Source organism: Pteronotus mesoamericanus, unplaced genomic scaffold (assembly GCF_021234165.1).
Source record: "Pteronotus mesoamericanus isolate MK-2021 breed Mesoamerican mustached bat unplaced genomic scaffold, CSHL_Meso_final scaffold_85, whole genome shotgun sequence".
In the NCBI taxonomy this organism is placed as follows: domain Eukaryota; kingdom Metazoa; phylum Chordata; class Mammalia; order Chiroptera; family Mormoopidae; genus Pteronotus; species Pteronotus mesoamericanus.
In genome coordinates this window covers 75,235,670-75,250,148 of record NW_026555329.1, presented here as the reverse complement: position 1 = coordinate 75,250,148, position 14,479 = coordinate 75,235,670, and the positions used below count along the sequence as shown (strand labels likewise).

At 41.2% G+C, this 14,479-nt stretch overlaps 1 protein-coding gene across 1 annotated transcript in view; it reads right to left on the bottom strand.

The window, feature by feature from the left end:
• MGAM2 (maltase-glucoamylase 2 (putative)) overlaps positions 1-9,830 on the bottom strand; it is a 74,088-nt gene extending 64,258 nt beyond the window's left edge. The window contains exons 1-5 of the mRNA XM_054564228.1: positions 9,725-9,830; positions 5,581-5,660; positions 988-1,114; positions 778-887; positions 298-452 (exon numbers count right to left, since the gene is read on the bottom strand). Coding sequence (XP_054420203.1) covers positions 298-452; positions 778-887; positions 988-1,114; positions 5,581-5,660; positions 9,725-9,830 — 578 coding nt within the window. The remainder of the gene's footprint in view (positions 1-297; positions 453-777; positions 888-987; positions 1,115-5,580; positions 5,661-9,724) is intronic.
• Positions 9,831-14,479: the final 4,649 nt, after the last annotated feature.

Sequence of the window (14,479 nt, the reverse complement as noted above, 5' to 3'; positions counted from 1 at the left end):
TGAAGTTGGGTTCCAGTGTGAATGATAATCCAAAATAATAAGATCCCCTATTTCATAGTATATGTGAACACAAGAGGATTTGTATAACTCAGCAAAGCAACACATTGCATGTTTGGTTTTCGTTGGTCTGTAATCATAACAGATTAACAGTGTTAATGGTTAGTCCCGAAAGCTTTGACATTTCTCTGTGCTTCAATCTCCCTATTATACTTAGCGATCACAGGCCCACAGGAAGTCAGGATGAATGACTTCGGGACAGCATATTCAAAGACATGCAAAGAGTGTCAAAAAGCTCACAAGACTTTGTTGTTGCTCGTCCTCATTATTTTGATGCTGAAGGGTTTATCAGTGACCGCGATGTGATAGCTCAAGTTGGTGGTACCAGCAGTGCCATTAAACGGCTTAATATTTTCATGGGGGACTTCAAAGCGCCTGTTATTGGGATCAGTGATCTGTCAGGAAAAAACAAAAACAGAAAAACGAAGGGACAGCTCCAGATAAGACCATTTCCTTATTGAGCTATGAAATATTCTCGCCCCCACTGAGAACAGCTTCTCATTCTTGACCCTGTGCTTCCCGAGGGGTGAGGAGAAATCCCCCAATCACGTGCCCCTCATCAAATAAAAATTAGCCTGCCCATCAAATCCGGAGACCCAGCAGAGAGGAACAGGGGAACCCTCCGCCTCCACGCGTCTCGCCGTGTGTAAAGGAGGGTGAGCCGCACCCGGCATGCGGCCCCGCGCTCTGCAGAGATACAGTCCGTAGTAACTACCAAACCTTAAAACGCAGACGGTTGGATGTCTGATATTCAGCTGTGAAGAGGGCCTCGGCGATGTCATTTCCAAAGAGAGACGGGGATGGCAGCCTTTGCAACAGGACAGTAAGCCCTGGGGGCGGGGTGCGGGGGAGAGAGAGACAAGCACTTAGCCTTCGTTTTGCAGTTAACTTACCTGGTCGTAAAGAGCTGACGGAGAACGCAGTGCTCACCGGAGCTTTGCTTTTCCCGGCTGCCACTCCTGACTTCGTAGCCCCAGTTCCTGGGGAAGAAGCACCGGGGGACATTGAGGTCCGCTGTAGGCTTCCAGCAGCACTTATATCGCCACCTGCAGTCTTCCTGTAACAACGGCACAGGGTTACCATGACAAGGGACGTAAGAAGAAAAGTATTATACGTCTATTTATTATATGTCTATTTATTTATAGTCATTTTTTCCCAAGAAGAATTTAAGATGGCTCGTAATTCTTTCAGCCTCTTATCCATCCCTCTTTTATTTATACATTTACCTAGCTATCTAATCTACATTTATTACCTACCAGACAATGAACTAAGAATATAGATAAATAAGACACAGTTCTTGCCTTGAGCAAATGTACAGACCAGTAGCGAATCCGACAATTACAGTATGACGAGATCAGCGCTCCAATAGGTTGTGCCTGGGGCTGAGGGGGGGGCGGGCAGGGGGCCGGGGGTAGGGGAGGGCTTCCAGGCAGGTGAAAGGTAAGTTGAGCCCTAGTGCATGAGGGAGAGTTAGGCAGGAGGACAGTAGAGCAATATTCCAAGTGGACTCAGGGAAGCCACTGGGTCATTGTGCCAAGAACACTGAGTCAGAGCAATGAGGCTGGAGAGACATGGTCTCCCTGCCAGGGGAGAGCTGGGTGCAGACCAAGCAGATTGGACTTTCTCAGCAGGAAGAGTCACGGAAATGGCGAACAACATGGCAGGAAGAAATGCATTTATGATAAGTAAGAAAGGGAAAGCAAAGGAAAATAGAGAAACTTAAGATAGAACTAGGACAGGGGGTGACATAAAAAAAAATCACAATATCAAAATAAATCACATGTGGCTTCTCTGAGTGGTTTGGTTATAGCATTTAATAAGTACCATTATTTGGTGAGATGTATTTTCTGAAGGCCCTACCACTTCCAGATGAACTTATATAAAGTTTTGTTTTAAAAACTCAAATAGACGGCAAACTGAATCAAACTGTTGAAATAAACACAGACACCCACCTCTTCACTCAACTAAATTTACACGAAGTTGACAGAAGTGTCAGTAAAAAATATATATAAATTCATTATGAAACAGCAAAATATGCAGTATGGCAGACCAGAATGTTATGAAGCTCCTGAAACACAGAAAATAGGTCTTATCAACTCAAGGGAGAAAATGTATCCATAGCCTAGAGCACAGCAGGAGAAAAAGCAGGGCTCTAAGCCAGGTCAGCGTGGAGGTGAAAACAGGAACTGAGCACCTGTGTGTCCCAGGTAGCCATCTAAGGTCATGTGACAGGGTGCTGTCAGCAAGCCTAGTGAGACAGATGCCACCGTTAATTAAATAGGCCTTGTTTCCATGACTGATTTGAAATGTCACTTTCATTATGAACACAATGTAAGCGCACACGTAGGAGAACATGAAGAGGCATTTTCAGACGTTCTATTATATTCCAATGGCATATGTATCAATTTCTGCTAAAATTCCACACTGATGATTACTATAGTGTGAGGATATGTTTTGCTTTTAGTTTGGCAGACCAATAAATCTAAAGGACAAGATCAAAGATATATGAGTATTTCTTATCAAACCCTATTTTGACAAAAAGAGAGACAAATATGGTTTGAAACAAAAATGGGGAATGACAACAGGTACATATGACTTTTAACACAAATAATAATTATGAGATAACTATTTGTATATATATTTGCCAATGAATATGAAAATGTAGTTTGAACCTTTAAAGAGTAAAACATTAAATAATGAAAATTAGAAGAGATAGAAAACCTTTAATGGGCCAGTAACCATAGGTAACTATAAAAAGCCATCAAATATATTTCTCTAAAAAATGATATCTTGCCTACATAATTTGGGGAATAGAATATATTACATATATATTTTATATTACATATATATGTCTTTTCAGGACATAGGAAAAGGTAGAAACTTTCCTGACTCATTTTATTAAACTGGAATAATTCTAATAACAAACTAGGCAAGGAAAGTCCAAATAAATAATTAAGCAAACATACATAGTAGGCCAATTTCACTTAAAAACATGATGTATAAAAATATTTTTTAAATATTTTATTTAATTACTTTTTAGAGAGGTGGGAAGGGAGAGATAAAAAGAGGGAAACATCTATGTGTGAGAAATATGTCAATTGGTTGCCTCTTGCATGCCTCAAACTGGGGACCTGGCCCATAACCCAGGCATGTGTCCTGACTGGGAATTGAACCTGTGACTTGGTTTGCAGGCTGGCGCTCAATCCACTGAGCCACACCAATCAGGGCTAAAGTTTTAATTAAATGTTAGATTTGAATTCATTAGTGCATTAAAAAATTAATGCATAATAGCCAAGTAACAATTATCAAGAGAAAGCGGGAGTGGTTCAAAATTAAGAAATTTTTAACGTAATTACAGCATTGACAGAAGAAAATCATATGATCATCTAAACAGAAGCAAACTATTTAAAAAATATAATAATGTGGTACATTTAAATGTCCTAAATTTAAAAAGCAAATTATAAAATAATATATACAGTATAATCAAATCTGTGTAAAACGTACATAAATATATGTGCTAAACATATAAGTACATGCAAAAGCATAGAAAAACCAAGAGGAGAACACACACCAAACTATTGGCTGATTCTGTGGGGGAGGTGTTTGGAGGTAGAAAGGAAACTTCATGGATAGGACTTTTCCATCTTCTCTGTACATATCTGTAATATCTGAATCTTTCTTATCAAAAGAATATATCCATACATATATTGTGCTAAAAAAAGAATATATCACAACACTGCTCATCTGGAAAAGGTAGAATCCTGACAAGTATTTTAGATGCCAACATCGGCTGTAATTGCTCTGAAAAATCACAACAGGAATATAACTTAAATCAATGCTCCATGCCTATTATAAACAAAGCAATCACATTATGACTGTAAAGTCTTCTTAAATGTTTTCCTTTGCTCTCCATGTACATAAATGATACTCAGATAACAAAAGGCCAAGTGGAAGAGTATAGGGGGCACGGGTAGCCTCTGGGGAACTGATATTCCTAAGTTCGAGACACACTTTAAACACTTGTGCTACCGCTGAAACTGAGGTCTGCAGAGTTCAAAAGGTCAGTTTCATTGCCGTAAATTGCTCCAAAGTCTATAGACTTCTATAAAAGTCAGTACGATGCGAGATACAGTGCATCAGGTTAACACAATTATTTTTCGTGCAGTTCCCTAACATCCCTCTTTCAGTTTTAAGCCATTATCGGTACCCAAGAAACCAAAGGTCAGACTTTGGAGAGATATACAGGGTAGGGCAAAAGTAGGTATACAGCCCTGGCCAGTGTGGCTCAGTGGATTGCATGGTGGCTTGTGAACTGAAGGGCTGCTGGTTTGATTCCCAGTCAGGGCCCATGCCTGGGTTGTGGGCCAGGTCCCCAGTAGGGGGCATGTGAAAGGCAGCCAGTTGATGTATCTCTCACACACCAGTGTTTCTCTCCTCCCTCCCTTCCACCCTCTCTAAAAAATAAATTAAAAATCTTTTTTTAAAAAAAGTGGGTTTATGATTGTGAGTATGCAAAACACAGTATATTCTTTGCATTAATTATTAACTATTGTAATATTTTCCATGCAAGCAGCTGTAAAGCTACGTTTGCCCCACCTTATGCATTTCCTCCTTCTTTGTCCATTTCCAAAGCTGTCACAATAACACGGACTAACGCCACTTAGAAAATATGATGGATTGTATTTACAATAGAAACTACGCATATGAAATAGCTAGGGGGAAACTTCATAATGTATATGTAATAAAATGCATATTAAGAAAAACATAAAACTCAGTTGAGAAATATATGTATGAGTTAAAATGGAGAGACTTTTTATGTTTTTAAAATAGGAAGATTCAGAATTATTGAGAGGTCAATACTGTCTAATTTTAACCTAAAATTTAATGCAGTACTTGTTAATATCCCAATAGGATATTATGGTCTATAGAATATAAAATATGAAGTAAAGAAATAAAATCTAAGTGTATACAACCTTTATTACAAAGCTTTTAATCAAAGCCAGCAGGATTCAAATAGCTGATATTCTTGTAGAAGCTACTCAGGGAGAAAATCTATGTTTCTTAGCACATGTCCATAGGGATCTCTTAGCAGTAATATGATTCCAGAAGGCTCTTGTTAAAACAAGTCACTGAGTTCACCAAGTGACTCGGTCATCCGCATGTACCTGATGGCCTCTATTCTGAAAGGATACATGGTCTAGCCCACAAAAACCTTTCCCAGGCTGCCTTTGCAATTGCACTCATAACACATTGAACCACATTGGGAACTTCCCCTGCCTCTGGACTTTAGACGCCCTGGGCCAATGTTCTTGCGAGCTCCCCCTTCCTTTCCCTTCGCCTTGCCCTGTTTCCCCTACTTCCACGGGGCTGTTGTTTATTTCAACAAGGCAAGGACGGAATAACTCCAGACACATCAGAGGCCCCTAACCCACTCCACCACCAACGCACCCCGCCCCAACTTCGCACACTCATTTCTTATAAATAAAACCCGTTGGCCAACAGCAGGGAGCCCATTTCTCTGACCTCTGTCACGATCTGGCCAGGCGCACAGTCTATCCTCTCGGATTCGGGGATCGCCAGGCACTGTGGAGTGAATGAAGTGTCTGCAGAGGAATTGAAGCATCAAGTTAAACACCAGAAGCGCGATGTCAGTTCCTGGAAGGAGGCAGCAGTGACATGGCAGACTTTCGGCCAGTTCTCCAGGCAGTGGTCACCAGTAGCTGGTACCTACATTTGTATACATTCGCCCAGTGTTAAACACGTTTGCTTTGCCTTTGGTTGGGTTTTGTTGAGATGTAATTCACATACCATGAAACTCACCCCTTTAAGGTGTACAATTGCGTGTTCTTTTAGTATTTTACAAAATTGTGCAACCAATCACTACTCTCCAACTCCAGGCATTTTCATTAACCCCCAAAGAAATTGCATACCCACTCGGGCTCATGCCCTTCCCCCTTCTCCCAGTCCCTGGGAAACTGTTTTCAGTCTCTGTGGATTTGCCCATTCTGGACATTTCCTATCAACAAAATAATAAAATAGGTAACCTCTGGCGTCTAACTTCTTTCTTTCGGCGTAATGTTTTCAAGGTTTGTCCATGTTTCAGTGTATAACAATGCTTCATTTCTTTTTATGGCTGAGTCATATGCCATTGTAGGGCTATAACATTTTAAATCTATTCATCAATGGATGTACATTTGAGGTGTTTCTGCTTTTTGACTATTACACAGAATTCTTCTATGAACATTTATATGCAAGTTTTTGTGTGCACAGGCATCCTAAATTCTCTTGGTTCTATACCTGGAAGTGGACTTGCTAAGTAATATGGTTAACGCGACCTTTACCTTCTTGAGGAACTGCCAATCTCATTTCTAAAGTGGCTGCCCCGTTTTACAGTCCCACTTGCAATGGCTGAGGGTTCCAGTGTTTCCCCATCTTCGACAACACTTGTTACTGTCTGTGTTTTTATATGAGTATGAAGGGTATTTCATGTTGACTTGCATTTCTCAAAATACCAATGATGCTAAATATGTTTTCATGGCTTATTGGACATTTCTGATCTTCAATGGAGAAATGTCTGTTTAAATCCTTGGCTTGTTTTAAAATTGGGTTATTTTCCTTTTTATTTTTGAACTGTAAGTTTTCCTTATATATTCCAAATAACAGACCATTACCAGATATGTTGTTTGTAAATATTTTTCCCGTTCAGTGGGTTGTCTTTATACTTCCTTGATAGTGCCCTTTGAAGCACAACATTTTTAAATTTTGAAGTTCAAGTTGCCTCTTTCAGTTTCAGTTGCTAGGTTTGGGGTGTCACATCTAAGAAACTGTCACCTAACACAAAGTCACAAATATTTATAACTATGCTTTCTTAGAGTTTTGTTATTTTTGGCTCTCAAATTTCAACCTTAGATCCGTTTTGAGTTAATTTTCATATATGATATCAGGTAGGCATCCAACTTTATTTTTTTACATGTGACTACCCAGTTGTTCCACAATTTTTTGTTTATTTGTTGTTTTTCCACTCACTTTCAACAATCTGTGAGATAAACTGGGAAGACATTATTGTCCCCATCTGAAATAGACTGTCACTGAACATTGGCTATCCTTACCTTAGCCTTTCTCATGTTTGTGAACAACCCCCACCCCCTTCCATATAACAGCATCAGAAGCGGGATCAGCTTCAGCCAGCCCCATGGAGCACCCAAAACCCAAATCAATCTTAAGTTTGAGGCCGTAGTTACTGTAGGCATAATAGAGGCCTTGAATACCTTTGGTTTTTATTTAAGGAAGTCTTCAAAACATGTCTACTACCTTTATGGCGCTACACTTGTTTGTATATATATTTAAATTAAAAAACAGTTCTAAAATTGGATTAAAAACTTAAACGTAAGACCCCTGCAACTGCAAACTCTGAGGGGGGAAAAAAGGTTGAGGAAATGTTTCATGAGATTTGTCTAGGCAATTATTTCATGGATATGACACCAAAAGCACAGGCAACAAAAGCAAAAATATACAAATGGGACTACATCAAACTAAAAAGCTTCTGCACACCAAAAGCCAACCAACCAACCAATCAACCAACCATCAACAGAATGAAAAGGCAGCCTAAGGAATGGGAAAAGATATTTGCAAACCATGTATATGAAAAGGGACAGTTTCTAAAAAATTTAAGGAATTCCTATAGCTCAATAGCAAAAATAAAACAAACAAAAATGAACAACCTGATTGAAAAATGGGTTAAGGCTTGAATCAACATTTCTCTAAAGAAGACATACAAATGGCCTACAGGTATGTGAAGAGGTGCTCAATGTCACTAATCATCAGGGAAATATAAATCAAAGTCTCAATGAGAGATCAGCTCATTTGTTAGGATGGCCATTATAAAAAAACAAACAAAAGAAAGAAAGAAAACAAGAATTGGTGAGGATGTGGAGAAATTGGAACCACTGTATACTAATAGTGGGAATGATGCCAATTTGCACAGCCACTATGGAAAACATTATACAGGTTCCTCAAAAAATTAAAAATAGAACTACTATACAGTCCAGCAATCCTACTTCTGGGTATTTATCCACAAGAATTGAAATCAACACCTAGAGGAAATAATAGCATTTCCACGTCATTGTAGCACTACTCACAATAGCCAAGATGTGAACACACTCCGATGTCCACTGATGGATGAAGGAGTAAGGAAAGTGTGGTACATACATGGGCTCTCACTACATGAAATGGAATATTGTCCAGCCTTAAAGAAGGATGAAATCTGGTCATTCGCAACAATTTGGATAAAGCTTGCAGTCATTATGCTATGTGAAATAAGCCAGGCACAGAGGACAAATACCGTATGATTCCACCTATATAATGTATCAAAAATAAGCCAAAGTCACAGAAGCAAAGAACAGAATGATAGCTGCCAGGGGCTGGAGGAAGGGAGAAATGGGTTATTGCTAATTAACATGTATATAATATGTTATGCAAAATGAGTAAGTTCCATAGATCTGAGGTACAAAATTGTGCCTATAGATAACAATGCTGCGCTATACACTGAAAAACATATTAAGAATATAGAGGATAAATTTCATTTAGGTGTTCTTACCACAATAAAAAATTAAATAAAAATTCCTTTTCAACTCATGGAAGAAACATATCTTCAAAAAACACATCAGGAGCAGTCCACTGTGTAAAACAATTAAAATTGGAACTATTCTACATGCAGGAGAGTGTGGTTTAGAATGAAGGAGGTGTGCAGACCTCATTTTGTGTTGAATAAAAGACACTGCTTATTCATATACTCTGAATAGTAATCTCATGAGACTTGCTACCCAAAAAAAAGTTTTATAGGGAAAAAGAAGCCATAGGCCAAAAATAGTTTATATCAATGGATTTCAAATAATCTTTCAAAGCCATAATCGTCCCTCAAAAGTCTTTAATTTACTGTGGAGAGTGATGAAGAGACTGAGCAAAGTAGGGTTCCGCTATCAGCATCATTTCTTTTTACTGTATGTTTAATCTATATTTATACAGTGAGCTTTATCGAGCAGAATAAACCTCCAATTTCATTTTAATTGAGAATAGATTTTTGTATTACATATTTAGAGTATAATGTGTATTACATATTTTTTCTTATTTAGTGGATAGTGTGTGCTTGGAGGAGGAGGCATTCTGCTTGATGCTTCTGTGAGCAACAAAACAACAGTTTCAAAGGTCTCTATGAAGAAATCCTAACTATTCCAATCAGGATATGGGCTGGGGTTGGGTGGGGGACTGTAATTCACACATGTAGGTCAAGTATATCAGCCCTCAACTGTCCGGTAACCTTCTTTCCTTTTCCGTAATGTATGGGATTGGGCACTGTTACCTCCGTTGTTCTTTCTCCTTGAGGCCTATAACTTCCTGACTCCAAGTTGAAAAACAGGCATTTAATGAGCCTACCTGTGCATCCTGTGAAAATTCCTTCAGATGGGACTTGTGAGACCCTGCCTATCACTAGCATTCGAGGTTTAGCCGCAGAAAAAGAACCTCTCTTTTGGAGATGGACTTATCTGAGTTATGGACGGGCAATGTGGCAGCATGCCGAAGAGCGAAGGCATGGCAAGGATTTTCTTGGCCTCCTGGAGGGGCTTCCTTTACCAGTCCTTTCCACGCAGCAGCCACGGCACCCCCTTACCTGAAGGTTTCTCCAGCACCAGGAACAGCAAGAAGATGTCCACAGACAATACAATCAGGAAGAAGATGATCAGAATGACCTCCAACACACTGAGCTTCCTCGCCATCTAGGTGGACACAGATAACAAGAGTAAAGCAGACCACAAAGTCCCTTCAATTGGAAAGAAGAGACAGGCATCATGATTAGAATGGGAACTCCTGCCCTGGCTGGGTTGCTCAGTGGGTTGGAGTGTCCTCCCATGCACCGACTGGTTGCAGTTTCGATTCCTGCTCAGGGCACACACCTGGGTTGTGGGCTTGATCCCTAGTCAGGGTGTGTATGGGCAAGCGATCAATGTTTTTTTCCTCTCTCTCTCTGTTTTATTTTAACTTCACTTTTCCTTTAAATGTCCATTTCTGTGTTCCTGCCACTTGCCTCAAACCCAGCCTAGTGCCATAACCACTTCTTTTAAGTATTTTCATATACGTACAGCTTCACTTGTCAATGAAGGCAGCCTTTAGGTTAATGCATAACCAGCCAAAAAAAGAAGCACCTTAATTGTAATATGGGGTGAGAAGCAAGAATCTACAAATACTTTTCCAAGGCGGGGGGTGGGGTTGGATTTGGGGTTTGGGATTGAAATTGGAGTGCATAACTATTCCTTCTTATTAGCCTAAATCTACTAGGTGTCTCTCCTCTAGTCTAAACTATTCTAAGGTTTATTCTAATCCCGATAAGATACATATCATATTATATTCCCATAAAATCCCTACATCAAAGTTGTTCAGGCATAGGTGAAAGTGGACATAAGTTCAGCCATTTGAAAATGAAGCCAGGAAAGCCATGCCGGAGCAATGGCCCTGCACATCTTGCCCTTGAACCTTGGAAATGTTGGAAATGGGCAAAATAACCTTTGGGCTGGGTCATAGCAACACTGTTCTACAAACAGCTCTTTGCAAACGAACAGGAAAGCAGACATCCTGACCACAAGGACTAATTATTATAGTTTTTCTTAGGAGTAGTAACCAGCCATGTATGCTAAGGAGTAACTCAGTTGTTAACAACAATAGCAAGTCCTTTCCTCTGTCCATGTAATAATCGCCCTTCTTGTTCCCATAAACATCCCTTACTTGCTGTCTGTCCCTCAGCGGTTTCACCCTGAAATTGGGACACAATTTGGGCTTCTGCCTGAATCTGTGTGTCTGAGTTGCAACTGTGTGATCTCAAATAAATGCTCGTTGCTTCCCACTTTGGCTTTTTATTTTTAGGGTAAGGCAGGCGTTAAGATTCCTATTTGATAAATTAATGCTAAGGAATTTTGTCTAACCACAGTTAGTAATAGAAGTGAAGCCAAAATAAGAGTGGTCCTACTTCTTGAATTAGTCGTTGAATTCTCTCTCCACAATGTTGCCTCGACTGCAGAACTTAAAGGTCTAGAGGCTGAATCCCCAAAGATGAAACTTCAGAAAGTGAAAGCAGCGCGGAACCCACCCCCACATGCTCACAATACCTAATTAATTTCTTCAACCTCCAGTGCATGATTCAATAACACAGCAAACCTATTGGCCATCGGTTAAACTCCTTTGCTCCTCTCTACTGGGAACCCTTTCTTTCCAGCCTCTGCAAAGCTTAAGTCTCCTGGGCAGCAGGTCCAACACCTGAGGCTGAGGCTCGGGACCCGCTGGGGACAACCCCCGGCATTTTCCTGCCATGGGAACTACTGTCACCCGGGAGGCAGGTAGGAGTGAAGATTCCTCAAGGCAGAAATTCTTTTCTACTTAGAAACCCTCCCTGCTCAAAGCCACTTTTCTGTCTCAAACAAAATTTTAGAATAATTAAGATCCAGGTTATTAGTAAAAGCCTAATCCTTGTATAGCCATTTCCCTCTCTGCCTGCAAAGATGTGTTCGCCTAACTCTCAACCCATGCCGCTTTCAGCAGCAGCCAGGATTCCATACGATTATTCCTTCCTTAGTTTCTCGCAGTGAGAGAGAAGCATCGCACCTTCCCCGTCTGTCCCCCGCACACATCGGAGACAGGCGCCGCGCACTAGCTCTTACCCTCTCCTCATGGTCTATGTAAAGGGAAGGAAATATCAGGTCCAGAGGAAAAGTACAGGTTGTCCAGATCACATAACAGAGAAGGAGAGAGGGACACTTGACAAGAACACGGGGACACGACTTGTTCAAAGTACCACCTGCATGAGAAAAATTACTCACCTCATAGCCGTATCTTCTTACTTGCCGTGTCTGTCCCTCAGCACTTCTTAGGGAGCACTGAGCAAAGGTGGCTGCCGCTGACAGGACCAGCTTCTGCGAGGATTGATTTATTGCCCTGTAAAGCCATGGCAATTGGAGGTGAGGAATGCATTTTCCTAAGAACCATAAATGGCCTTTGCTTCCCCGTGATATGTAGGAAGCTTCATTTGTTAACAAAAGGGGAAGGTGGAGTTTCAGTGTAACAGCTATGCCTCCTCTGTGCTTCTCTTCATATCCAATTTCTTTGCTTCTCATGCAACATTATTCTTGCTTGCCTGACCATGTAGCCGGAAGAGCTCAAGAGGTAAGGTCTTATGCATCATCTCCACAGGGGTATCTCCCATGCTTAGACTTTGCCCGGCACCCATCAGAGTTTTAAAATATACAGCTCTTTGTTGAATAAGTGAAAGAACAAATAGCTCTTGGTTCACCAAACTGTTCCTTTCTCCATGTTGGTTTCCCCAAGTTCTCTTGGTATAACTCGGCCCTTCATCAATTTAAATAAGCCTCCCCACCAATCGTTCTGGAAAAGTGAAGCGCCATGAAAATAGAAACAATATAACCTTAAAGCAGGATGATACCTCTCCGGGAAACTTCTCAGGCTCTTTGACTGATCAGCACTGTGGCGGCGGGTGGGAGGGGTGGGAAGCCTCTAATACTTGAGGAACTTCCTACTTGGAGAATTCTACCTCCCCAGGGGAGAGGCTGGAAATTCTCTTTCACAGGCTGCCTTTCAGTGGCCTGTGACCCAGAAGACAGTGGAGAAATGAAGGAGGTGCCATTTGGAATTCAAGATGGTAAGAGGCCGTTTCAGAAACAGCAGGAACGGGGGACCTATTGGCACCTTATGCTTAGGTTTGGGGGGATGGGCAAGCTGCCAGATGTGCTCGGGACAGTGGCAGTGGACTCCCCACAGGGTAACTGGGCTGTTGTCCCCAACCACTTCGCCTACAAACCTGATACTCTAGCCCTCCTGGAGTTTCAGTGAGTCATTAACATCTTTTACATTTTTCTTTTCTCCTTAAGCGAGCTAAGAAAGAGAGTGTTTTTTTAAACATTGAAATGTAATTCACATACCCATGACGTTCAACTCAGCCTTTTAGGGTGCACAGTTCAGCAGTTTTTAGTACATGCGCCAAGTTGTGCGGCCTTCACCGCCCTCGACCTCCAGGACATTTTTATCTCCGACAGAAGACGCGCATGCAGTGGTGGCCCCTCCCCATTCTCCTCTCCCCCATCCCTGCGGCCACTAATCTATTTCTGTCTTTATAAATTTGCCTGTTCTGAACATTCCTATAAACAGAATCACATAATATGTGGCCATTTGTGTCCGGCTTCTTTCACTTGGCACAATGTTTTTCATGTTCATCCATGTTGTTGCAGGTCTCAGCATCTGCAGGGATCAGCGCTCTGTTCCTATTTGCAGCTGGACGATACTCATTAAATATAGCACATTATGTTTATCCACGCATTCATCGATGTACATTTGGGTTGTTTCTACTTTTTGCTTCTTATGAGCAATGCTGCTATGAATATAGATGTACAGGGCGTTTTTTGTGTAGACCTGTATTTTCAGCTCTCTTGGGGAAATACCTAGAAGTGGCATTTCTAGGTCATACGGTAACTCTGTCTTTAACTTTTGGAAGAACCAGAGAGCTGTTTTCCAAAGTGGTGGCAAGTTTACATTCCCACCAACAATCCATGAGGGCATATAGTATATATAGGATACCACATAGGCTATATACACAGGCATGCCACCTTTTGATGGCATCTAAGATCCATTAAGTGAGGTAGCACCCACAGTAGCCCATGTTTGCTTCAAAGCTCAGTGTGTGGCAAGCACATACAGACACACAGACACGCGCCCATGTGCCTGCCCACACACACTTGGTTTCTACCTTTGTGAACTCTCCCCCTTACCTTCGTGCGAGTACAAAAGAGCCTTTGTTAGAGGGGAAATGCACTTGGCAAAAGATCAAGGAAGGAGATTTATTATTACATAAGATTTTTCTATTCTTTCGGTGCTACTTTCCTCTTAACTCCCCACATCCCATGCTCATTCGTGGCGTTGTTCGCATTACAGTGCTAACCGGCAACCCCAGCTGTAACCTGTGTTTTAAAGTGCAGACAATAACTCGCTTTGCCCTGCCTTCCTGCTCCCTGGCAACTGGAAGATGTTGGGTCACATGCTCGTGTTGACCAATGGAAAAGTAACAGAGGTATTTTGGAGGTAAGAGACAGGCTTGCGAGCCAATGTCTTTCCGTTGTTTATTAGTAAGGAAGGCATGGTGGTGATGTCAGCTCTTAGCAGAACTCATAAGGCGATCAAAGCAAGCAGAAAGTTGCAGTCATCGGAAATATATGTCTACACAAAAAATCCCTGTATATCTATGTTCATAGCAGCATTGCTCATAATAGGCAGAAACCAACATTATGCATGACGTTTAACTCTCAGAGCACCATCCTGCAAGGCCCACGGCCAAACTCTCAATGACGTCACTGCAATGGCAAGAAGAGAA